Genomic DNA, 26,565 nt, shown 5'->3' on the forward strand with positions numbered 1-26,565 from the left:
GAGTTTAGCTCCTGCTTGTCCTCTTGTCCCCCTTATGGCACTTGCTTTTGAAAGGCCCCTGCTTTTATGCAGGGAACCTTTGAAATCAGTGCTTCAGAGTCTTTGAAAGGAACACTCAAACAAGCTCTTATGACTGAAAAGTGGATCAATGAGATTATTTCAATTTGTTTGCAGCAGAATAAGTGCAAAATGCAAAAGTGTTGAGAGCCTAGACAATTCCAAAGCTTTTTAGACAGGAGTGGCCTCAGCAAATGCATAAACAAGACCCACGGGAAGCTCAGGGCTGGACTCCAGCAGCCCTGCTTTCCCCTTTGCCAAGGACTGGTGAATCACAGGCAAGAAGGAAACCAGAAAACCCAAAGCAACTCTAGAACTGAATTTTATTCTTTGTTCCTCAGAACCATCCCTGTTTTGACAATGATGCATATGAATGATGGCTCTTGCAAAGCCTGGATGTGCCTGTGGTACAATGTGTGGCTTGAGTGAATTCAAACAGGTGTTTTAGGGTGGGGCCACCAAGACCAGTTTACCTGTGCAGCTGCCACTGTCAGCACAGAGAGCTTTTGGAATTGTGAGCCCTGTTTTCAGCCAGCACAGAACATCAACACTATGGTTTTACACTTACTTAATCAGTCATGTGGGTGTAATACATTTTGCTAATATTGGACTGTGCTGAGGCCTCAGAAATTGTGTTAGTTCATGCTGTTACATCTGAATTTCAGGAGTCAGAATTTCAAAAGTGGAATTAAGCTAAGATGTGTTTTGATACTAGCTTTTGCATTAAACTCCCTAATATGCAGTGAGTATTGAATACTGTTTATATGGATATGAATCGATTCTAGCTTTTTGACTAAACACACTTTTTTGTTATTTAAAAGGACTAAAAATACTGCTGGTTTTTGTGGCATTTTGAAATCTATTTGTAATATCTGTGAAGCTGTTGTACTTACATATTCTCTTTATTTTACTTTTGATGCCATTCAGTTGTTAATGCCAGCTTTTGCAGAGGTGCTGTGCATTTTGGGAGCTGGTGTTCAAGCATACAGCCATTATGAAATCCTCACAGAACTCTTCACGTTTAAAGAGGTAATGGACACATCTTCACAGGATCCATTTATTGTTCTCTGTTATGTTTCAGGGTTTAATATAAATAAAGTACAGGCAATGAAGTTGTGTGAGGTGTGGCTGGGATGGAGCTGATGTTCTCCCCAGCCCTCCCAGTGCTGTGCTTTGCACTGGCAGCTCGAAGGGTGCTGACACCACCTCAGTATTTTGGCTACTGCTGAGCAGTGCTCCCACAACACCAAGGCTGGCTCTCCAAAGTTCCTGCCTGTCATACTTTGATAAGCTTTCTGTGACTTTTGCTTAAAAGTGTTTATTGGAAATATTTTCATTTGAGAAGGAGCTGTTACTCTGTTATGACAAAACAGTTGCTGAAATGTAGCTGGACACTCATGAATTTAGTGATTTGTGTGGTGAGAACATTAAATGGAAACAAAAGCCCAACCTTTAGGATACATGTGACTATCTATGAAAAACTGAGACCAAGTATTCTGTTTCAGCAAGGAGAAATTCTCCAAGCTCCTCTGTCTGTTTTCATTTCCTTTTCCCCTTGCAGGTCAGGATATGGAATCGCAGCAAGGAGAAAGCAGAGAAGTTTGCCAGCTCTGTCCATGGTCCCGTGCGGGTTTGCTCCTCTGCCCAGGAGGCCGTTGTTGGGGCTGATGTGATTGTAACAGTCACCATGGCAGCAGAACCCATCCTGTCTGGGGCCTGGGTAAAGCCAGGTGCCCACATCAATGGTAGGCTGTGTTCTCATTGTGTACAGGATGTGTTTATTATCATTGCTTGGCATCAACATCTGTTGAAAGGCAATTCTGTGTCCTTGGACTGAATGTTCTTTTTATTTTGACTTTTCCTCTTTAGTGAGGACCACTCTTTTCCCTGGTGGTGCATCCTCTTTGCCCTCATGTTGTCCCTTATTCTTACCTTGCTCTCCATTTAAATGACCCACTCAAACTTGTTATTTCCTCAGTGGTTGCTGCTCATTGTACTATTTCCCTGGTAGTTGTCATCTTTTCTTCCACCAATTTTGTAGCCTCTCTGTTTGTTTCTTTTTGGGCTGATCACATTGATTTCCTTTTTTGCCTGAGTTACAAAGATGGAATAACTGAGTTAAGTACTTCATAATTTGTCCTGTAATTTTGGTGAGGTTTGGGGGGTGCTTTTTGTTGTTGTTGTTGCCTGCCATGTAATGATGTTACCACACTATTGTTTGGAGTCTCTGGACATGCCCCTCTTTGTTTATTTTGATTAATTGTGGGCCTGGTTTAGATGACCTTGTGGCCTTTCCAGATAGCAAAGTAACAAGACAAAAGCAGCTTCTCCAAGGGAACCATTTAAAGAATGGTCCCACATTCCAGCAGCATCCTACCAAATTTTCAACCTCAATTTAGTCCTTTGTCATTGACAGTTGTTGTCTGTGTTGTGTCATGGCATGGAAGCCAGAAATACAACCCAAATCAATTAGGGTCCAGAGTCACTGAAGCGACACAAAGACTTCCCTTCTTTCTTTACCTTTTTTTTTTTACCCTTCATTGAGGCATTTGTGTTGTTTGAGGAGGCATTGTGCAATGTGCAATTTACTTTTCCATAACAGTTGGATACTTAAGAAAAATATGATTACAGTATAACTGTGTGATTGTTTTACTTTCTGCTGGGTTTCTTGTTTGTTTTTTGAGGCCTTAAGAAGTGGATATTGATCTTGGTGCTGTGTGTAAGAAGTTAAGCTCCTTGATTTGTTTTCAGTTTCTCCAGATAAATGAAAACCTGTAGTCTGTTCAACTTGTACTGCTTATAAAGTTACAAGGTTACCCAGAGTCCACTGACAAGGATATTCTACTCACAAATCAAACATTGAATGCTTTTTCATTGTCTTATCAATCAACACATCTCCATGGCTAACATGGATTTTTTGTATGTTACATTTCCACAATAATGTCCATTGTTATTTCACACACGTCTTTTGAACAACATGTGGTTTGAATTTGTTTTAAACATTGCTCCCAAGTTTATCAGTTTTGTTGTCTTAGCTATTGGTGCAAGCAGACCAGACTGGAGAGAATTGGATGATGAACTGATGAAGAATTGCTTTCTGTTTGTGGATTCCAAAGAGGCTGCTCTTACTGAATCAGGAGATGTTATATTATCAGGGGTAAGACTTTTGTAAATGGTAGGCTTTATTTTTGTGGCAATTGGCTACAAAATGAGTGTGTTTTGATGATGCTCTGCACTGAAACTTTTGTATTTACTGTTACATGGCACCATATTACAGTAGCAGGTGCTCAGCATAGGTCTTTGGGTATGAAAACAATGTATTGTTTTTTGAAAGACCTGCATTTCCTGCAGTGTTTGGTTGTCTCGATTCTTCAAATCTGTTTATTAAAACCTGTAACTTTCTTCCCATAAGATTTCAGTGTGATTGACACATCAGGCCTCTGGGGAATGGACCACACAAGCTGAGCAGACAGCGTTCTGCACAGATTTGACAGCAGGGACTCTTTTAGGTTCAATGGCGTTTTCTTTTTCTCTTCTAATGTTTCTGCAGAGCAAATGTGATTTACACTTTTGAAGTTTAACATCAGAGCTCTAGATATGGTAATGTGTGTGGGATCCCATGTGTTTTGTTGGATAAGTAACAAGCTATCCACTGTAACAAAACCTTACTGACTGAGGAAAGTGTGCCAGCTGTTTTTCTTTGGAAACCATTCTGCTTCTCTGATTTCTGTCCAGTTTCTATATTATTTGCCTGAATACTGATCTGCTTCACCATGGAAAAGAATCAGTTTTGGCATGCAGAGCTGGACGATTTCTTTATTCTGAAGTCACTCAGGGAAAAAAAAAAAAAGGGTTTTTTCTCTTTATGTATATTATGATTTTGAATAAATATGTATTTTTTTGACAGGCAGAGATTTTTGCTGAGCTGGGAGAGGTACTGAAGGGTACAAAACCAGCCCTGCCTGAGAAAACAACAGTGTTTAAATCCTTGGGTAAGAAGAGCCCCTTGTGTGTCCAAGTGTGACAGGAAACAAAGCCTTGTTATTTCTGGGGTCCCCCGTGCGTGGGAAAGCTGCTGATCATCTTCAGAGCTGCCGTGGCCACGCACTGTCCACAAGGAAGTAGGGTGTGATTTGCATTTTCCCTTTTGATTTCCCTATTTGTTTGTCTGGCAGGATTGATGTAATGAAAAGTGATGGGAAAGCAAGCAAACAATAGGAAGTCCATTTTCCATTTCCCAGTGGTTCAGGACATGAGTGCAGCATTTCTGAATCCAGGTCCAGCCCCAGTGCCCTGCTGCTGCACCCACGGGGTCTGTCTGACCCACAGACAATGTGCCAGTGGGATGTGGGGCTGATGTTTGGGGAGAGAGCAGGAGTGGGGATGAACTGCCATTCTCTGAGCTGGATGACATCCTGAAAGGGCCAAGTGGTGATGTGAGCACTGAAAATGAGATTCCTACTTAGGTTCCATGAATGTCCTAGGGCACACCCAAGAGTTCCATGATGGCCATAGGCTTTGAATGTAACACTGCAGGTGTTTGGGATGGGGAATAATTGCTGTTCCTGCCCACTTAGATAATTTCCTGAGTCCTTCTGTTGCCTCCTGAAGCTAAGTTGTTGGTACAGCTGAAGAACTGTTTGAAGGTGCCTTTAATTCTTTTTCAGGGCTGGCGGTTGAAGATGCAGTAGCAGCAAAATTTGTTTATGATGCGTGGTCAGCTGCAAACTAAAGGGGAAGTCTACAACACCAATGAGGCCAAGAGAATGGTTTGCACTTGGTTTCCTTGGATCCTTTGTTAACAAGAAAGGCACCAATCTCATCTGAAAGTAGCCCTTCTAGAACACTCAAGAATTAAAAGTAAAAATTCAGCAGTTGACTGATTTCTCAAGTTTTCTAATTGCAAATCTTAGATACCTGCAGTATTGCTAATAAATGTATCTCTCTTGTAACAACAGGTATTAGATGTTTGCAGTGATACTAACCAGGGTATCTTTCCATATTTTGGTGTCATTCTGGAATCAATGCCTTCCTCCCTAATTATTTATGTTTTTGCCGTCTTTCCATAGATTTTGTGGTTTTTTGACAGTTAATTCATACTGGGGTTAAATACATCAGTTTGGAGAATGGACTCTGGCATCATATTTGCCTGTGATGGTACTTTAAATGCAGCTATGGGTCTCAGTTCTCCAGTGACAGTAACCTTGTCTCTGGTCTCCTGGGAACACAGCCCAGCTCTGACTCCTGGACATCCCTTCCCTTCCAACTTACACTGGGATCTGGAAGTCACCATTTTTATTTTCACCCCTTGCAATCCACCTTCCCCACCCCCAGACCCAGTGGTTTTTCATTTAAGAGCACAGGTCTGAGTGGGAGTTTATATACATAATTATGCCTCCACACTGTTAGATTTCCTCTCAGTACTTCCCTTAGTTCATTCCTCTGTGGGATACTGCCATTTTCATATGAGAACTAAAATGTGTTTTAACTTTTATCTGTGTTCTGTGGGGAGATTTTGCTATTAACCTATGGTGCCTGTAAGTTCTAAGTTTCATGAAGGTTGGAACCACACAAACTCATTTCTGTATGGTAAACTTCAAATGTACAGGCAAATATTTTCAGTTTGGCTGTGCCATGCCTCGATTAGTAATTGTTCTATTATCCCAAATATTAGCTGGGGCAGGAATTTTCATGATCCTTCCCTGGCAGAGGAACCCTGTGACATAAGGAAGAGTTCCAGTTTTGTGTTGTTATGCAACTGCCTTGCAAAAGATCGAGCATCTGCTGAAAAATAGCTATTGCCCTGGAAACAAATTCCTGTCTCAGGCTAGAGCTGTGCCTTGCAAAATTTTATTTCTATTTGCATATTATTTCATGCAGGCTATTAAGTGTTTCTTCATGCTGTGGAAGAGTTAGATGAAACAATGCCAGTAGAATAGAGTGGAGCAACAGGAAGGAGGTTCAGAAGCAGGTGGCATTAAAGCCCCTGGTGGTGCATAGGTAAGTACAGAAGAGGCTAATGAGTACAGTGCAGGTGTGATGTAAATAATACTCCCAATTATAAGCCTGGTGTAAGCTAGTTGGAAAAAAGTAGTAAGTGGCAGTTTGTAATTTGCAGAGGTAGCATAGAAAGGGTACCAGACCAGTAAGGGAATAGGGACAAAGGATGTGTTTGTGTGGATAGAAGTTGAACTCCATTGATCCTGTTTATTACATCAGAAAGAACAACAGAAATTTCTCTGTAAGCTTTTGCATTTTAATTGTAGCAAAATTACCCTTCTATTTTTATGTCTTGTTTCCTTTTTGTAATTTCTGAAGTGTTCAGAAGTGTGTGTGTTGACTTAGTTTTGTTACTTCAGTGATGGAGAACTCCACTAGCGTGAGGCAAACATGAAAGCCATCAAATTTGCATTATTCAGGAACTGTATGGAAATGTACTATTTATGACAACATTCCCCCAGTCCTGTGCCCGTGTAACACAAGATCTGTAATTTGAAGTGAAACACCATGTTTGGGAAGAAGTTTATTTTCACACGTACTCTGCTACAGACTATGCACTTTAAAAAGTAGATTGAGCCAGTCCAAAGAGCTGGTTCTGAAAACCCACAGTGTTCTCAGCTTTCATTGGCAATGGGAGGTTCTGGGAGCCTGGTTCAGTGTTGTACCTCTGATGTCATGAAGAGGAATCGGTTCAGTTATATGGGAATTGCTTGGATGCCATCCTTAAGTTTTTTGAGGGGAAAGAATAGCATCAGTTTCCATGTTTCCTTCTCTTACAAATTAGAGGATCAAGAAATTGTGTAACTTGCATTTATATTAAAAATAAATAGACACTACCATTTTTCTTCATCTTCATTTTGTTGTCTGTTACTTTTCTGGTTTTAGTGTTTTTTTGGTTTTTTTTTAAGACAAGAAAAGTATTAAAGTTGTTGCAGTGACTGCTTTCTCAATAAATGTGATCTTAGCCAGAGCTGCCACAAACACCTTATTAGAGTCACAAAACTGAACAGGAGTGATTAATTTATATCTGCTAGTGCTGGCTTCCAAAAAGAACACGTCTGAGAGAGAGATGAGGGGAACCCTGCTGTGAATGCCTGCAGACAGATGGTGAAGAACAGGAGCTTCCACAGCAGCACAGTCTCATTTTCTTTTCATGAGCTCTGTGTGTGTGTTATACACAGTTCTCAGGCTAAGTCTGACAACAACCCACAAGAAACGGTGTGTGAGATGAATCCTCATTTCTGGGACTTTGCATGGTAAATGCAGCCTATAGGAGCCAAGCTGAGGATACACCAAAACAGATCCAAAATGTTGATAATTAAACCTCAGCTTCTTGTAGTTAAAAGTATTGCAGTCTTGATGACATTTAGGATGTGATGAGTTGTGGCAATTGGATCCAGCCTAATGAGATGAGAAAAGAAAATACAACCCAGACTGAACATCTCTTTGCAAGATACTTCATGTATTTTTAAATTATTATCAGTACAGTAGTAAAAACTTTACTAGTCAAAAATATGAAACTTGCTGCAAATTAATCTTATTTACATTCATTCAGAGGTGATTACTGTCAATAAACCACAGCTGAAATCAAGGTTCAGATGCTATTTCTAACATATCATCAGTACTAGGAAGAGTGGTTTGTAGTGATCAGAACAGAAGTGAATGGAGAAAACTCAAAGCTCTCAAGCTCTGAGAATGGTCTTTGCATTGTGGTTTTGGAGAAAAAAGGAAGGGCTTTATAAAGGAATGTAGCATGGCTTGCCTTCATTGATATTTTAAATTATCTGGACCAAAAGAAATCCAAACCTCATAAACAGTTCAGGGAGAAAAAGCTTTTTGGGTTTTTGCCTTCACATTCTTTCTTTTTGACAGAATGTGCTTAATTAATATCCTGTTCACCACAGCCATCTATGCAGAGAGAAAAATCTTTGTCCCTGCTGTACTTTCTAAAGCAATTGGTAACCTCTCTGCCCTTTGCTTTAGCAGACATCTGAAAGGAATTGCATGCTCTTTGTAAAGAGAATCAGTGTGCAGGTTACAGCAACAGGGGTGATAATTTATAAGCAAGTATCTACAGTTTTTCCAGGGTTCTTGAGTGCCTGTTTTCTTTTATTCACAGCATTCAGGACTTTCTTTCTTGGCCCAAGCTCCATCTGAATGCTCTGTAGATCTTCATCTGAACATAGCATCAGGGCATCTAAATCAATTTTTTCCCTCATGAAGACTGGAAGAAACTCATCCAGCATCTGTGATGCCAGAAACACTTCAAGGGGTGTGTTCTCTGCTTCCTCGTCATCCCAAATGACTTCTTCCTCATTCCAAGGGATATCAGCACCATTTTCAGCATCACCTTCCCTGCCATTCTCAGCATTTTCATACTGAAAGAGCTCCCTGGACATTGTAAAGCTGACACCTTCTTTCTCGGAAGACACAGTTCCAGGATTTACATCTGCAGCCAAATTCCTTCCAAACACAATCTTGCCGAGACCCGGCCGCTGAAAAATGGAGAGCTGACTGTCACTATCAGCAACGTTTTTCTCATCAGGGTCGTTCAGTAACTCCTCCTCCTCTTTCTCATCAAACAAATGCATCACATTTCTCTGACCTGTATCATCCTCTTGGTCATTTCTTTGTGTTTCCTGGCTTCTTGTGCTGCCAGCTATCTTTTTTGCCTTCAGTTTCAAGGTATCTTTCAGGTTTTTGGAAAAAGTACCTGTGGTATTCGAAGCAAATAGACCGGGCAGCTTTACTCTGGAGTGCGTTCCTCTGGAAGAAGTCACTGTGCCAGCCTTTTCTTTCATATAATTCCGGTTCATCTCATGCTGGTGTTTCTCTTGGCGCTTCTCACACTCCTTGATTTGTTTCTCAACGTTCCTCTGGGCCTGTGCTTTTTGTTTCTCAGCCTTCTTGGGGTTCATCATGATCTGCTCGATGGCGGCTTTGTCCAGGATCTGGACGCACTCCTTGCGGTCCCTGCTGGCAGCCACCTCCAGGGGAGTGCGGAGGTCATTGTCCAGAGCAAAGATGTTGGCACCAAAGTTGATCAAAAAAGAGACACAGTGGAGGTGGCCATTGCAGGCAGCGTGGTGGAGAGGCGTGTTCCCCCAGATGTCACACTTGTCCGGGTCTCCTCTGAGAAGGAAAACAGCACACAGTGAGCTGGGTGTTCCCACACACAGCACTGCAGTGGGATTGAACAGACACCAAACATTCAGCTCTGCTCTGCTCTGAGGAAAACAGCCCAGTGACAATGGGTCAGCTTGGCTCCAGCCACTGGAACGGGGCTGCACCCACTTACACAAGCCCTGAGCTGCGTGTGTGGCACAAGCTCTAAATGCTGCCTGTCTGGGAATTAAAGGAGCTCACAGGGCTGGGTGTGACTGCTCATACATCCCCCATAACAGAGCCAGGGCAATTCCTTTGTCATCCCGGGGTCTGGCAGCTCAAAGTGGGCTCAGGCTTTGACTTTGACTTACTCTCATTGGAATTATTGGCAAAACTGTTTCAATAGCTTTTGCATGGAATATTTTAAAGGGGTTTTGGTGACTCTTCTGTTTTGCATGTGAAATGCAGGGACAGTATTAGGAGGTTTCCTCACTGACCACAGTGATACATATTTAATGAGTACATGCAGTAACTTTTGGGGTAAGTAATAGGTAAATGACTAAGAGTAAAGCCCTGGTTACACATTTGTCTCTATTGCTATTAGTTTAAACCCAGACAGATGCCATTGTTTTTCTTTATCTCTTTTGTTCTCCTTTAGCTGCTTTTGCTCATGGGGGTTTGAAAAGCAGAAGCTCATTTGAAAATAAAATGCCACATTTTTCAATTGAATTTAAAACCAGTGAAAAGTATTGCTTTATTTTTAACTCTTGCACTGACTTCACACTGAACTGCTGCCTGCAGACAAGAGTCAGCTTGAATATTTCGGTACACATTTGGCAGGATCAACACTAGCAATGTTCAGAACAGAGCTTGTGGCCTCTTGTGACCAAAAACCAAGGCAGCCACAGCAGCCCAAAATCTTTAACAACTTCAGAGCCAGGGACCAAATTTACAAGGAGAATTTCTACTCTTGGGAATTCAAGCATTTCAAGCCTTGGAGGTTGGTGCCACGGCAGCTGTACTATCAAAGAAGTGGCATGTCCTGTCGCAACACGTCCTTCAGGCCCTGATCTCTGGCTTTGAGTCTCCCTGAAGAAAAGCACTACCAGCTTTGTTGAGGGCCAAATCTGAACATGTCCTTCAGCCTGAAGTGCCCCAGGCAGGAGCAAGGTCAGGGTTCCCCGTGGAACAGCGGGTGAGAGTGGCCGCGGGAGCGCAGGCGCTGCCGCAAGGAGGTGGCAGCCGAGGATCAAAGTTTCTCCACTCAGACATATGCAAACCATGTGTACATATTTCTGCTTTTGTGGCTCTGCCCTGGGGAACTGCCTGACTGTGGCCAAACATGCCGGATTCCTGAATTCCCACATTAGCAAACAGCCTGCATTATCCTGAGCCTTGGAAGCGCTGGGTCATCCGGCCTCCCCCAGGTCCCTTCATAGCTGTTTGTGGCCTCTTTTCCCTGTGGAACCTGCCAGCCTTTGAGTCTCAAACAATTGACAAACTAGAATGGCTGCTCCCAGCTCAGTGGGACTTCGGATAAGATTTGACATCTACTTTGGGTTCTGATGCTCCTCCTTTCCCTGCTTTCCCAAGAAAAAGGCTCACTCAAAAGAGAGCAGATTCTGCTACGTGGTCTTGCTTTTATTCATGTACCTGCAAGACAAGTAGAGAAAATGTCTCCTGATGCCTGAGAAGACAAATTATTTCAAGATGAAAGGGGTTTATTGTTAGTATTGCCACACTTTCCAAGGGCTGAATGTGTTGCAAGCTTGAGAGTCCTAAAATCTGCAACCACTCTAAAGAAACCCACCCTGTACCTCAGAGCTTTTGTCAGGAAACCTCTTCAAGGAAATGACGAATTTGTTAAAAATAATTGAAATACTTTCTCACAAGAAAACATTAACTGACTGGAGAACAGATTGTAAGTCTTCCAAAATTCAGCTTCTCTCAAGAAAACCAGTGAGGCTACAGCCATATCTCTGACAAACACTGATCATGCCAAAAAATCTTAGATTAAAGTAGAGGTGAATGCATATATTTGAAGACTTTGAGTGTAAAACTGTCCCAAAGTGCTCCTTTACCAAGAAAAAGAGTTAGAAATTATTTTTCTTATATATTCCTTAGCTAGTCTTGTATGTGTTCAGGGACAAACCTTATTGACTAGGTATTTCCCTGGAGCTGCCTTAATTATAGAAGTTGAAAAACTGTCAATCTATTTTTGCTTCTCCTGAGGACACAGCAATAACCACACAGTCCAAAGGTCTTTTTTATTGTGATACTACAGCCACACCTGAGCTCAGTGAGCTATAAAGCAAATCTAGGAAAAAACATTTTTTTCAACTTCATTTTTAATAAAACTCAAATACCTCCAAACAGTCATTCAACTTTTCCCTCCAATTTTCTTTAAACTATTATCAATGGAAATACAGGTCAACTTAATCTTCATCTCAGCCCAGAAAGAACATTTCATTAATTGTATCTCTACACAAGAGCATATTTTCTTTTATTAGATATTAATATAGAATCACAGCTTAAAAGGTGGGCTCAGAGAAAGAGAATACGGATGGTGGGGAGGTAACTACCATTTCAGTAGGACATTTCAATCATGTAGGACATTTAAGTGATACAGCAATATTACTATCAGAAAATAAACCTGTAGAAAACCTTCTTTCTTTTTTTCTTTTCTTTTTTTTTTTCTGGTTTACAAGGATCCTATCACAGCCTCTGAAAAAATAGTGTTTTCAGCTTTAGCACAATGGCAGTTGTTAATACTACAAAAAGCAGAGAAATAGCCATCTTAGATGTTACTGTTTCAAAACTCTCAGTTGTGACTTGCCTCTGGACAGCATTAAATCTTCACAAGTGTCTACTGACTGCACTTTGGAAGCAAATGGGAGATCTTTTTTGCTCAAAATGTTTCAAACAATGCATTTCTCTGTAAGGCCTGTCTCAAAGACATCATCAAAAGGCCACCTTCTCCTCCACTACAGTGAGTCAAGGTCCCACCCAGGTCCCACTCCCTGCAGGCTCCATACACAATGTGGTCCCACTGATGCTGATGTGACTTCACCGACAGACCACCCCTCACAGGCTTTGGACCTAAACCACTGTAAACGAAGGAACAATTCTTGGCAATGCATTGAAAGAAATTACTGTGATTTTCAGCCTGATTTTTCAGGGTCTGAGCTCATTGGGGCATTAGAAACACGAGCACTCATTACAGTTTTGAGCCACAAGCTTTAAGCAATGGAGGCCGGTTGACTTACCCCCTCCGGCATATGATTTCCAGAGCCTCCAGATACCCATGGTAAGCTGCCAGAAGGGTGGGTGTCATCCCATCTTCGTCTGAAGTGTTGAGGTCTTTCCTAGTGGCTTCTTTCAAGAGGTCCAAGTTGCCATCGGCCGCTGCTTTGTGATACCTGCTCGACATTTTCAGCAGCTTCTGGTTTCCCAAGGCAGCTCTGAGCGATATCCAGACTGTACAGTCACTCCTCCATTACAGGGATGGTTCATTAATGATTACAAGTGGAGAGGTCCCTGTGAGGAGGAGAATGGGGAGGCAAAGTTCATCCTTGCAGGCAGCTTCTCTGGAGCTCTGCACAGGGAGCGAGGCCGTGGTGCAGGGAATGCTTTCATTTCCTGGGAGGCTCCTCTGCCGTTTACAGTTGGTTGCACATTTGACTACTTAAACATAGAGGGGATTCCTTCATCTTCTCTGTGTCTTTGCCTGACTTGTTCTGGGAAAACTGCAAAAAGACCTTGAACTTCAAAAAAACCTTCAAAAATTTCAAAAAGCATTCAAAAGGCTGTGAATGTCAGTGTAACCAGGTTTCACCCTAAGTAATAAAGTATCCCTGAGTTCCATGGGATGAAATGCATGAGCAGTTACCCATATTGGTGAAGTCTTTTGTAACCCATCTTTTACTGGGATGCTGCATTTGAAAACAAGCTACTGCCCTGCCAAACCAGGCACTTCCATGAAGCCATTTTGTGCACACAGACTGGTGTGGGGATGAAAACAGACCTGTCAGGAACAGGGTGGTGTTTGGATAAACCCCCCAGCAGGTCTGCGAGTCACAGCTGGCAAAACCACAGCCCTGTAAATGGCATTTCATCAGGGCATCTTCAGGAATTTGGCAAACATAAGACTCATCTCACAAGTATTGTAAGCTCTGGTTCAGATGCAAAAAAATGTGCAGGATTTCCTTAGGATAGCACAGGGAATTCAAGAAATGGTAACATGATTGGCCTGCACCCATTGCCCCTTCCTGGGCACTGTGGTCCTTGCCTGGGAATAAATGCGTCCAGTTCCCATCACATGTGAGCACTTCTTGCTTTAGAAATCATTTCCCCTGATTTCAGTGACAAGTAGAAACTTACAGAATTAGACCATAATTCTGATTTTTAGGTTTAAAACAATTACTAAGAGCAAGTCACATAAAAGGTCAGTTTTCAAACAGCAGCAGAGAAGTCACTAAGATTCTACCTGCAGCTTCATGTGGTGCTGCAGGCTGAGGGTTATTCTGGCCACATTCACAAACAGCTGCCAGATAAATGTTATTTTTTGCCAAGCTGTTTTCTGTGACTCACTGAATTAACCTGGATCTCAGAGACTCTGCCCTCAGCAATTAGCAGTGGGGTTTTGTTGCTTGTTGTGCTCCCATTAGAGAACCAGTAGCGACACAAACCAAATCCTTGCTTGGAGTTGGTGCAACCCCTGAATGGAGTTCTGCCACCTCATTTGCATCCCATAATGGCACCCATGTAATGCACCAGAGACCTCTCCAACTGGGCTTTCTCTCCTAATTATTTTCTCAGACAGGGATTGAAGAGCTCTTCAGGAATGAAATTGTACCAACATTTTTCTTCCCAGGAGGACAAGGAGAGTCAGTCAGATCAGGTGACAGGTTTGAATCTTCAAATAAATAAGTCTAGGTAGGACTAAACCAAGTCCCTGGTTTTCCTTCCCTGTGTCCTTTCCACAGACACAGCCATGCCCGGTGCTGTCCTGCCATCTCAGGGCAGTGAGGAAGGGCTGTGCTTCACCCAGGCCAACCTCCATCCCCACATTAGAAGATAGTTTCACCCTCAGGCCTTTCTCAAGTTCCCTGCACTGCATTAACACCTTTCTAATAAAAAAAACGGTAATTTATTCTGTGTTCTATTTAATCAGGCACTCAGCACTGAGTCAAATTTACAGCTACTAGAAAAAACTAGCAAAGACAGGTAATACATGTACATACATATACTTGTATATATATATATATACTTCAGATTAGCTGTTTCTTGATGCCATTGATTTTATTTTCTTTATTGGGCAGTGTAAGCCTTTTTACTCTCAAAAGTAAAAGGCACATACTACCTGTACCACCAGTGCCTGACAGGAGACAGGAACAGCCTTTTTCTTTTATGTTGGCATTTCATGTCCTTAGATACACCCACGAAAGTGACTTGGTGGCAGAAGAGTCCTTCTCATTTTCAAGGTTTATGATTTCTACTACAGAAGTACCTTCATTTGCTTTTCTCTTGATTAATTCAGCACAGAAAGTGTTGATCTCAGAGTGAGTTTTATCGTCCAGCATCTGAAAATATTGATCTTACAAGAACGTTACTCTGTATAATACTAAGTGGGAAACTATTGTTCCAGGTTTTAATTAGAGGTAAAGGAAAACCCATGTCAACTGGAGAGAAGATCCAAGACTTTGCAAGCTTCATTATTATTTATGTCACAAAAGTGGGCACCACAAAAAAAGAGAGAAAAAAAGAAAAGACCAAACAAAATCTTCATCTGTTTCTTAACTCCTGGTACTCGTTCATCTTTGTCCCATCCAAAAACCTCAACTTGAAATGCAATAAATGATTCAACATCAAATGAGCTAAATTCTCGGCCTGAATGGAGATTATTCTTTTGAGACTAAAGCTCAAAATTGTGAACTTTTTAAATTCCCCGGGTAGTTAGAATGAAGCTTTTCTTTTTGGGTTTGAAAAGAACTTCAAAACCACTTCCAATTGAAATGTCTTACCAGGCTCAAGAGAAACTCTGTCGTGATGGTACATGGTGATGTAAGCTAATGAATTATTTAACTGGCAGCTTTGATTTGTTATTGGATTTTATTAGGTATATGATTATTGATCTATTATTTTGAGAACTATCTTAAATAAAATATTACCCATTAAATGGACTATTTAGACTGAAAGGCTGCAGCATCACTAGTTATGTTGTTCTAGATAACTTGGAGCCCCGTATGCACAGTGATGTTGTGCCATCTGTTTTGCAGGAGGTATTATGCAGCACATTTCCTCAACCCAACTTTTATAAGCACCAAATGTGCTATGGTAAAGGCCATGCAAGGGGAGGCAAGTAAGTGTCTGCTTGCCTAATGAGATCTTTGGAACTAATGGGTTTAGGGAAGAATGAAATTAGTCACACTGGGTAATCGTGGCTACAAAATTCAGAGATGACGACAACATTTAAACAACAATAAAAGCTTATTTCTTAATTTCTTAGGGCGGTAAAACTGCTGTGCCCCAGGACACTGCTGCTGGATGTCCTCTTGAGCTCAGCCAGGCTGAGCATGACCCACACCAGGCTCAGTGTGACCCATGCCAGGCTCAGTTGACCCACACTGGTGCTGCCTGAGACCCATGATCTGGGGCCTAACATGATCACTGCTCAGGTGTGGGTCCAAGGGCATCCCTCACAGTGCCTTCACATGTCATTTCAGGAGCAAGGCCTTAATCAATAGGTAAAAATACTCAAAACTGAAAGGCAACAAAGCCAACTCTGCCAAAGCTCTGTCTCACCCCCACACCTCAATGCCCAGCCATACTGGGCACATAAAAGCAAACTGAGGGGCTTCTGTAGGGCTGGAAGCAGTGACATTATCTATTGTATCATAGTGACATATCAAATAAGTGTTTTTGCTGTGAGTGCTCAAAAGTAAAAGCCCTGACCTGGCATTCAGGCTCTTTGGTTTTGGGGAATTTTTTCCCCCCATGATATAATCACCAGTGCCACAAACAGTCCCAAGGAAAGCCATGCTGAGCTCATTGGTGTCTTAAGTGCTGCCAGCGTGTGAGGGACAGGGACAGCAAAGTGGCACAGAAATCTCCTTTTTAAAAAGTAACTGCCAGAAAGACAGGCATTTTTCTATTCACTATCTGACAAGGGAGTGAAGGGAGTACACAATCAGAGCAAGAAAAAATGCCTTCAAAATAGAGGGAAATAACAATCCATGCTAAAGACTCAGTATCACCTTAAGGTCTCCTGTGAGCCTTCCCATCTCAACGAGCAGCAGGTGCAAGTGTTCTGTTCCCAGGGCAGCAGAAAGGTGGCACCTGTGTGGAGCCAGACCCGGGTCCTATATAACCCTCCCTGGGCAGCCAGAGGGCAAGCTTGTGGTTCTACTGGAGAGATGGGGTTGTTTGTGGAGCAGCAGTGCTGGAGCACCTCAAGGATGTGGTGAGTGGGGTTTGGAGAGGGATAGGAAGCTGAGTCCTTTCCCTGCTGCTCTCTCAGTTGGTTCTCTTCCCTGCAGGTTGCTGCTCCTGTTTGGCTTTTTGCTGCCCTTAGCCCCTTGTGCTGATGGCCTGGGGGATCAGGAGCTCTTGGGTAAGGTCCCCTCTCTGGGCTGGCAGTGGTGTGGATGCGGGCTTTAGGCTTGCTTGGAGCTGCTTCCCCTCTGCCTTGGCTTGGAAGGGGGCTCTGAAGCAGGGCTGGCTGGGGGCTTGCAGGGTGTGTGCCTCAAGCAGCGTGGTAATGGAGTTCATGGTGGTCTTCCCTCTGCAGAGAATGTGACCTGTCACAGGGATGGGATGGAAGTTGAGTTTTCCAGAGAGCTTGGCAACTACTCCTGGCATGTGTGTGTTGTTGGTATGTATTGCTTCTGCCCTGGCCTTCCCTGCTGTAGCCTGGAAGCAGGTGCCTGTCTGCAGGGCTAATCTTTCATGTCCTCCCTAGATGTGAGTGGTGAGGAGGTCGTGTCCTGTGACCACGCTGTGGATTATGAGAGGCTGGTGCTCAGTGTCCCATTTGAAAACTGCACCAGCCTGGAGGTAAAGGGGTTTTCCTTCTGGGAAGCTGCTGTGATGGAGTGTGGGATTTCTTTTTTTTTTCTTTTCTGGATAGGACAGGGTTTAAAAGGGTTTCTAGTTCTAACTTTCTTCAAGAGTGAAAATACATACACTTTTGGTAACTAAAACCCTTACAGAAGAAGAGTTCATGTCAGAAGTTGAAAAAAAAACTATCAGAATTCTTGTTTTCTCAGTGGTGGATTAAACCCCTCAGAGCCTGCCATAAATGCTGTGTTCTCCTGTAAAGGCCTTGAGCTACTTTACAGATTTTCTTGTAGGGATATGGACCAGGTTCAAGTGTTTCAGAGTACTACTCTATTTAAATGTATGTATATTGACAGAGCAATTAACAACACATGCTAATCACAGCAGTTGAGGTAGAGTAGTAAATGGGAGGCCAAACCCAGAAGCTTTACTGGTATTTGTTGCTTTTAGGCATTTGAAATGCTAGAAGACTCTTGGTTTTGGCATTCATTAGCTTAGTTTTTTTGAACAGCTGACACTGCAACCTGCTAGTTCTTGAAGCTTTCTTCTGACTCCTGCAGTTTTCTCAGATATCTTCTGTTCAACATATTTTTTTTTTCCCCAATCTATCTTGTCTGTAGCATGGTCAGCACAAGTTAATGTTGAAGGTGATGGTGAATGACACAATGGGAGAGGAGATGAATGTAACCTACAGCACTCATTGTGACAATGTTGATGCAGATGAAGTCATTACTCCTGTCTTTGCTGGCGCAACAAACTGTACAAAAGACTTCATGGCAGTAAGTAGAGGAACTGGGAATGCTGTAAATTCTGCTTTGAGGCTTGCAAGGTGGGATGGCTGTCTCCTGGAATTGTGTGGCTGGGATCTGCAGAAAGCTGGGGAAAGCTCCAGTCACCTTCAGGGAGGTCTCTTGGCTGCATGTTCATGTTGGCATGGCTGCTGGCTCTTTGAAGAGCTAGTCTGCAGGAGGTCATTAGAATGCACACAGTCTGGCTCCTGCCCCACTGCAGGGGGAACTGGGATGCTGATGTTGGCTGTCTGCTTTGGGAAGCTATAATAGAAGTTTTCCTCCATGGTTACAGCCCTGCAGCCTTCTGTGTGTTTCTGTGTTTCAGGTTACTTTCCTAGGACTCATTTCAAGCTTTGGTGATGAGCATATGGTATGTGCCTTCTGCTGGCAAAGGGAGCAGGTGGGAGTGCCTGGGTTTCTTGACCTAAACTGAGCCTGATGTCTCCAAGCGGGAGTAGTTATCTCTCTGGTGTAATTGCACCTTGTTGGGAAGTCTCGTTCTATGCTGTCAGTAAAGGATGCTTGAATGTAAAACCTGTGAGGTGGCAGCACTGCAAGGGGGGAAGGTCTAATGTCTTCCTGCTTCTGTGCCTTCCCTCCCTAAGCAAGGATCTCTTGCTTTGCAGGTTCCAGCAGCTCCATTGTCCTGGACTCTGTCAGTTGATGATGGAACCACAATACATCAGCTAAGCCTTGGGCAAGCAATGCAGCAAGGCTACAACTTTCTAGTTGATGGCCACAACCTGATCTTTCAGGTGGCCTTTACTGCCACTGGAGTCGTGTCCTACAAGGTAGGTGGATGGAGAATTGGCACTGAGGGGTTAGTGCTGCTGGGCACTTCCCTCCTGCAGACCTGTGGAAGGCATTTTCAGGCCATGGGCAGAGCTGATGTCAAGCTGATGTGCTGAGCTGGTGTGCTGAGCTGGTGTGTGTAAAGCTGTTTGACTTTGCACAGCTGTCACTGAACTGCCCAGCACAATGAAATGGGGGAGCACAGTGTTGCACCTCAGACAGCAGCACTGCTATAGCCTGTCCTGGGATCATCTGACAGGCAGTCTCATGAGCAGCTTGTTTTAGAAAGGGCGAGATGGGAAGAAACTGCTGTTGCAAACACAAACAGCAGCAGTAGTCGGATGTAGTCCATAACCCTGTGGGGATGGTCTTGTGATGGATCACAAGCTGAGCACTAACAGAGCTCCATCTTCTTTGTCAGTACAATGAAAAGGTGCTCTACACTGTGGCACTCAAGCTCATGTATGGCTCTCCTGAACGCAGGCTGACTGTGGAGACAAGAATGCTTTGTGCACCAGGTAACCCACATAAGAAGTCAGAACCTGACCTGCTTTTGCCCCAAGGAAACTGGTGTTAAATGTAACAAAAGATGTTGTTGCAGGTCCAGCAATCTGTAATGCCACACACATGACTGTTGTCATCCCAGCCTTCCCAGGGACCCTTATGGCTGTGGATGTAGAAGATAAGACCATCCCCATGGATCAGCTTCAGGAAAATGGAATCACTCTGGACATGCAAAGAGGGGTCAGGCTGCATATTAGCAGGGAAGTCCTGAAATCCAGGGTGAGTTCTGATCCTTGAGTCACAGGTATTGGTGTGATACCAACTTGGTGTTTTAAGAACCAGAGCACAGCAGCTTTGATTCTGACTAAAAGCATCTCTCAATTCAGTCATGTGCCCTGTGGCTGGCTGAAGGCAGGTGTGATTTAACTGACTTTGTAATAGGTGGGCATCACTTGAAGGTAAATTGGGTTTCATGGAGTCTCTTGGCAAAAACAGAAGGAGGTGAAATTATTCCTGGGGGTAGGGGGGGGGTGTAGGTATTCTGCATGCCTGGGGCAATGCAAGCTAACAAATAAGCTGAGGTTGAAGAGCATAATGGCCTCAAGGGGAGCTAAGCAGCTCTAACACATATATGTGGAGTACTGCTCCAGGAGAGTAACTCTTGTCCTTCAGCTACATGGGGAGAGCTGCTCAGGACTTCAGTCCTACATGTCCTCCTTGAAACTGGCTTTTCACTTCCATGGGGAGACCGTGGCAATGGTGATGCACCCTGAGTGCCCCTGTGACCAGCACACACCCATAGGTAAGTGAGTGACTTCTGCAGTGCCCTCAGCCCCTGTGCTGCCTGGGTGGTGATGCTTCAGCACAGCCTGGTTCTTACACTTGCCTGTGATGGACCAGTTTGTCTCACCAACAGCCCTTGATGGACTGAGCTGTCACTGACTGGCATGACAACTTCTGTGAACTTCTGTTACAGCTGCTGTATGCACCCAGGATGGACACATGGATTTTGAAATCCTTGCTGATAGTACCACACCACTGCTGGATTTGGATACCCTTAGGCTCAGAGATCCTGCATGCCGGCCAGCCTTCAAGTCGCCTTTGAATGACAGGGTTTGGTTTCATGTCCCACTGAATGGGTGTGGGACCAGGTACTGGGTAAGTCTGTAGCCAGGATTGATGGGGGTGGGCTTCATGCATTTGGAATACCCTCACTAATGCTGCTACTCATCCACAGTTTGAAGGGGAGAAGATTGTTTACGAGAATGAGGTGAGGGCATTACAAGCAGGTGTTCCACTGGGCAGGATCTCAAGGGACAGTGAATTCAGGTGTGTCTGGAACCTCTTTAGGATATCCAGGACTAAGTATTACCCATATGCTCATATAAGACTTACCTACTCCTTCCTTGTTACAGGCTAACAGTCCTGTGCTCCTTCAGCAGCGGCGATGCCTCCCTCACTATAAAAGTAAACAACCTTCCTCCTCTGGCTTCTTCAGTGAACCGAGGTTCCCTCTCCTTAGTTCTCCTGAGCTACCCAGGTAAAGCTGACTCTGGGCTCAGTGGCTGGGAATGAAGTAGAGCTTGTGGAGGGGAGGATGTATGAGTGAATTGCTCCAGCACATGGATTTCCAGGGCTTGGTGTTTCCTTTCCTCCCAGTCAAGCTATTTGAAGTAGATGCCTCACATTTGGCTTTAGGACGGACTGCAGCTGTTCAACCAGCTGCTGTTGAAGAGCTTGAGACCAGAGTTGTCTTTGGGACCCTCTTTGCACACTGACTTACGTAACAGGGCTTTGGTTCTTGCAGAGGACTCGTACAGGCAGCCGTACCGTGAGGATCAGTATCCCATAGTGAGGTACCTACGGCAGCCCATCTTCCTGGAAGTTCAGGTCCTGAACCGCAATGATCCCAACCTCCACCTGGTATTGGATGATTGCTGGGCAACAGCTTCACAAGATCCAAGCTCACTTCCCCAGTGGAATATCGTTGTTGATGGGTGAGTGCCCTGCCAGAGAAAAAGAAACATCTTTTGCAGTGCATGGGGAGTATTTCCTAGTTTTCCCCTGCACCATCTGTAGGAATAGAGCCCTGGGAAAAAGGGTTTTGTTTGAGGTGGCCTTTCAAGTACTGCCCTGGTATGCTGGAATCTGTAGGAAGATAGTAGCACCTCTATCTTGAACTCTAACCTGTTGCTTAAAAAAAAAAATTGAACCCAACAACCCAGACTTTCTTTACCCTGCTGTTCTGACTTGTTTCTTACTTATTGGTAGGTGTGAGTATGACCTGGACAGCTACAGGACTGTGTTCCATCCTGTGGGGCACGGGGTCAGCTATGCCAACTATCGCCAAAGGCTGGAAGTAAAGACTTTTGCCTTTGTCTCTGGTGACAAAGCCCTCCCTGGCCTAGTAGGTGACATTATCCTCCTACTTGGGAGCAGTAATAAGAGCAGGTATTGTCTCAAAATACAGTAATAATGGAGCTCTCATTCTCTGTCCTAGGTGTACTTCCACTGCAGTGCTCTGCTCTGTGACCGTTTCCACCCAGACTCCCCACTGTGCATGGCAAGATGCCCAAGGCCATCTAGAAGCAAGAGAGGTAATGCCAGAGTAGTTCTTTAGGTTGCACTGATCCAAGATAGTCCACTGCACTCTGGGGTTCAACTCTGCTGTCTCTGTTGCAGAAAGTGGGATGCCAGAGGTGAACTCTGCAGTGGTGAGCCTGGGGGGTCCTGTTCTCCTCGTGCCAGTAGAATGGTCCACAGCCAGAGGTACTGAGCCAGTCTGGTGCTGGTGGGTGTTTGTGTGGGTTTAATAAAAAGCTGTCTCCACAAACTACCTTTCCCTTTGCTTTGTAGGGAGCACTCTCTTGAGCAAGGAGGCATGGGCTGGCTTTGCAATGACTGCTGTTGGTATTCTCTCTCTGGTGGCTACAATGCTACTATTTTTGGCTCTTCTTAAATGCCTAAAGAGAAGAGCGTACATGGTGAATGTGGTACATTAATGTATAATGCTAAATAAACTTGGAGTAGTCACTCTGTCAATTATGTCTGTCATGTATTCCCTCTCCTACACTTATTTATGAAATTCAATACTTCTGGTCCTCTGAATATCTCCTTATTGTAGATTTGGCTTTAGCAATGACTATAACACTTCATTTCCTGAGTCTTTGTTCTGAAATTGCCCACTGCTGTGTTAAATTCCCGTTGGATTCTGCAGGCAATTTGCTTTCTGAAGTGCTTATCAGATACCTTTGTTCACAATTGTGATTTCATTCAAATGGGTTTTTAAAAAATCCGTGTTGTGCCAATATCTGCAGTCTGTGCAGCGCCTTCAGATCTTGAGCCCTGTGCTGCAGCTGGAAATTAGAACTTGGCTTTATTGAAATTGGTTAGCAACACACCCAACACTTGTATTAAAACATTATAGTAAAAAAACCCCAACAAAACCCTTTCTCCTTACTATGGGAATTGGAGAACTGTGAAAGGTCTTTGAAGGAGATCTATAGTGGAGCCTCCCTTTTTAGAGTACAGCAGTCTAAAAGAACTTCAGGAAAACCAAAGTGGACCAGACTTTTTCTGCTGCCAGAGCTGAGCTTTCTGATGGCCAGAAGCTTCATGGCCATGTAACAGGAGCACCAGAAATATTTAATCTGGAGTCTCAGAAAACTGGTGAGGGGCAAAAGGGGTATGACCATTGGATAAAGTGGTCTCGTCTGCAGTACTTAGATACTGAAGCAAAATCTTTCTGCTGATGCTTAGGAGCAAAGCTATTCATTATAACCGTTTTCCTCCCCCTCTGCTTAAGAGGCATTTGAGTTATAAAAGAGGGAATGTATAGCATTAACTAATTTCAGTTCACTTTCTAAGTTTTCTTTACTTGCCTGTTTTTTGATGTTGTATAAAAACTAGAAAATTCTTCCACTTTATTCGCATGCCAGAAGAGGCTATAATGATTTCTCTTGTCACCTTTTGCTATTACTTGAGCTATTAATACTCTTTCTACCAAACCCAAGAGTTTGACTTTTTCGATATGTTCCTCTCTAAAGGAATGTCTTCCAAGTTTGAGTAAGTTTGAAGGGAATTACCATGTAAATCAAATAACACTAGATTGTGGGCAGAACAGGGTTTAAGTAAGTTTAGCCTGCAGGCAGGGAGAACAGAGTTCTAAAGCTGCCTTTGCATTAATACAAATCCTCTGAACACTGGTTGTGCCACACCAACTTCATCAGGTTGCATTTGACCTGTGGCTTCCTTATGCTCTGCTTGGTTACAGCAACTGCTCTCCACTCCTCTAGGACTTATCATTGGGACAGGTCTGTTAGTACAGCAAGTTAACATTCATTTTATCTCCTACTCCTCCCACTGTCACCAGTATTGCAGTTTTAGTGCATACACTTGTAAGAAGTAGTTTCTTTTGCTTTTGTCTTATGCCAAAATTTTCAGGGAAAGCTTATATTCTTTGCCTTTGACCACAAAAGTAGACTTGTCTTAGCAGTTACTCCCCTTCAGCAGGGTAAGGAATACATTGAGTGTTTTGTTAAAAGTTCAGTGTATGTTTTTAAAATGTCACTGTAGTTGTTTGTAGCAGCTTTCAGTATAGACAAGGACAGCACTATGTGCAGATGTAACACTGCCCACCTGAGGTGAGGCAGTCTTAGTCATGCTGTTGTCTTCTGTCTTGTATTCTGTACACAATACTTTGCACAGTCAAGGAAATAAGGCATAAAATACAGTTGCATGTGACAGAATGAAAAGGGATGACAGTGCTTTGCACTAGGAGTGTAACAGCCTTGGGTTAAACACTGTCTTAGCAACTCTGAGCAGGGCCAGTGATCATCACAAGTCCAGCTCCATGTTTTTTGCATGTTCAGGGCTTCAGGTCAAGTCACTATGCAGACCCTGCTAATTCTCAAACATGCTATGCATAAATAGCATAGGGCTGGGGGCTTGTCTGCCACAGCCCTTACTTTGCTGAAGTATTATTAATGAGCTATTCCTCATGCAACAGGTTTCAGGGGGCATTTTCTAAATATTAATGTGTATTTCATGCAAAAAGAGCATGGACTACTGAGAATATCAGTGGGAAGACATTATGCTGGTGTTTAATTAAAATTATACTGTCAGTATAAATACAATGAAACCATAGATCTCATTGGAGCTACTTATTTTCAAGTCACTTACTGTCTGTTAGGCAGAGGTTAGGGTTGAAGTGGTTACTTAGGCTACTGTCCAGCAAACCTCCTACTATACTTAAGTCCTATTGACTTAGCACTTGGCTGGAATATGAAGTATTTCTGCAAATGCCAGAAAAGTGGTGCTTGAAGAGGGTTTATGTACTTGACAGCATGTTGTACTTACCTGTATGGGCTTTTAGCTCTTCTGACCTAAGCAAACCTACTGTTCTTAATAACCCCTCTCTCCATCCTTCTTGGTATGTTCAGGCAGAGGTTTCCTTGTTTCTCATTGCTGGATGGAATCTGCGAGGATGGTTGGAGTTTACTAAATAATGTTACAGTGACTGTTGTGTAAACACTATGGGAAAGAAATGCTAGTTTAATATCCCACTGTGTTAAAATGTTTCTTACATAGCTCGCATATATGGAGACTTGCACTATGAGGTTATTTAAAAGACCTCACGTTTCCTCACTTAGGGAAGAGGTAAGAGCTTTACTTTTGTTCTTTGACTTCTATATTTTGTACTACTTTTACTGCCCAGGGAAGTGAGACAAAGGTTGCACACAGTGACAGCCATCCAGGTCAGAGGGAGGGTTGTTCTTGCCTGGTTTCTGTCCCTGACTCATACTGTCTGCCTAGGGGAAGATTGTTAGAAGTGGCACATGAGAGATCTGTCGTGGGGAGGATTAAATATAATACTCCCAGGGTGGCTTAGTTATGCTCTATTTGCAGATGTTGAAGGGCCAGTTTAAATGAAGGCTTGTGTAACTTATTTAAATCAAGGAAAACACAGGCTTTTATTCCTAGCTTTGTAAATAGCTTACCTTAAAGCCCAGCCACACATTCCTTCCCTCTTTCTCTGTGTGTGCTGCTGCCTCTCAGTCCCTTGCTGGAGTGTGTTTTCAGGAAAGTGTAAGCTCCCCTTACAAGTCCAAAGGATTCCTTTACTACACTCAGGTCTGATGTCCCTCTCTTCTGACACAGGGGAGGGCAAAGTGGAATGATAATGTGCAGCAAGAGGAGGCAGAGGAATTAGTCACTTGTTGCAGGTGTAGGCAGCACTGGCTCTCTGCAGCCTGAGCTCAAACAGCTGCTTCAGGAACTGTAGCACAGTTGGTTGCTCCAAATTCCCTTAGAAAGACTTCAGATGTTTTGGGTCCCCCAGGACATAGGGATTAGGGCTACAAGAGTGGTTGCCTATTAAGGCATGTTTATGCCTAAAGTAAGGGGCAGAGAGCTGGATCCTTAGGGCTGGGTAGGCTGAGACCTGGTTGGGAATGGTGCCACTGGTATGTGAAAGTCTCCTGCCAGTTCCTTGCTGGGCTGGTGCTGTTCTGCAGGAAGCTAAGAGAGCAACTGAGAAAAAGGGGACTTGGCAGCATCTCCCCAGCTTCTCCTGCTAAGGGCTTCTTAGCTCTACTGCAGTGTTTAATAATTTAAAGAAGAAAACAACCTATGTCCTCATTTAAGGGATGGCCTTACTGATTCCAGTAAAAACACCTCCTCTGTGCTGACCTAGTTTTTTCCTTAGCATATCCCCATGGAAAACCATACTAATGCAGTGATGGCACAGCACAGAAAGCAGTTCTTATTAAAAGGGCACAATGAGAAGCCTTGAAGTGACAGATTGACAAACAAGCAAAGGTCAGGGCAGCAGGAGTGAAACTGTTCCATGTTGTACCTGCTGGTAACTGAGAATTCACAGCTTTAGCTCCCGATAAGTGCTGATGACACAGTGAATTACATAATGAAAAATAAATTTAAAATTCAGAAGGAAATGGTTCATGTGGGGTCAGACTCTGAGTAGGAATAAATCAACTTGCTTTAGTGTCTGCTGAACTTAAGCAGTGCCTGTTCCCTTCAGCAGAAGATGATGGTATAAAGGGATGGCTGGCTAGATAGCTTTGTAATATTTGTTTGCTAAATGAAGGGCTCCTGGAAATCTAAAGATTATTTTACTCTACTGCTGAAGTATGTAGCCAGCTTACCTTAGAGGCTGAAAATATTACCAATACTGTGTAGAAAACATTACAGCTCAGACTTTGCTTCAAGTTGGAGCCAAATAGCATGTTTGTTCATGAAA

At 43.4% G+C, this 26,565-nt stretch overlaps 3 protein-coding genes across 3 annotated transcripts in view; 2 read left to right on the forward strand and 1 right to left on the reverse strand.

Annotated features, from left to right (window-relative positions):
• Positions 1–6,883, forward strand: part of LOC103761504 (ketimine reductase mu-crystallin) — a 10,220-nt gene extending 3,337 nt beyond the window's left edge. The window contains exons 4-8 of the mRNA XM_018067361.2: positions 985–1,086; positions 1,619–1,802; positions 3,093–3,214; positions 3,965–4,049; positions 4,725–6,883. Coding sequence (XP_017922850.2) covers positions 985–1,086; positions 1,619–1,802; positions 3,093–3,214; positions 3,965–4,049; positions 4,725–4,789 — 558 coding nt within the window. The 3' untranslated portion in view covers positions 4,790–6,883. The remainder of the gene's footprint in view (positions 1–984; positions 1,087–1,618; positions 1,803–3,092; positions 3,215–3,964; positions 4,050–4,724) is intronic.
• A 619-nt stretch (positions 6,884–7,502) lies between these two features.
• Positions 7,503–12,717, reverse strand: ANKS4B (ankyrin repeat and sterile alpha motif domain containing 4B). The gene is made up of 2 exons (XM_008928007.2): positions 12,429–12,717; positions 7,503–9,189 (listed from the first exon to the last, which is right to left on the reverse strand). Exons 1-2 carry the CDS (start codon positions 12,590–12,592, stop codon positions 8,115–8,117), a joined length of 1,239 nt encoding a protein of 412 aa, XP_008926255.1. The 5' UTR covers positions 12,593–12,717; the 3' UTR covers positions 7,503–8,114.
• Positions 12,718–16,577: 3,860 nt separating this feature from the next.
• On the forward strand, positions 16,578–22,309 carry ZP2 (zona pellucida glycoprotein 2). The gene is made up of 18 exons (XM_018067719.1): positions 16,578–16,624; positions 16,701–16,774; positions 16,952–17,035; positions 17,123–17,217; positions 17,841–17,999; positions 18,337–18,381; positions 18,638–18,802; positions 19,225–19,321; positions 19,405–19,586; positions 19,980–20,109; positions 20,284–20,465; positions 20,545–20,636; positions 20,723–20,847; positions 21,115–21,304; positions 21,579–21,714; positions 21,808–21,904; positions 21,990–22,076; positions 22,164–22,309. The coding sequence occupies exons 1-18, from the start codon at positions 16,578–16,580 to the stop codon at positions 22,307–22,309; spliced, it is 2,133 nt and encodes a 710-aa protein (XP_017923208.1).
• The last annotated feature ends 4,256 nt before the right edge of the window (positions 22,310–26,565 follow it).

The sequence above is a fragment of the Manacus vitellinus genome, unplaced genomic scaffold (assembly GCF_001715985.3).
Source record: "Manacus vitellinus isolate BGI_N305 unplaced genomic scaffold, ASM171598v3 scaffold_12_pilon, whole genome shotgun sequence".
NCBI classification, from domain to species: Eukaryota; Metazoa; Chordata; class Aves; order Passeriformes; family Pipridae; genus Manacus; species Manacus vitellinus.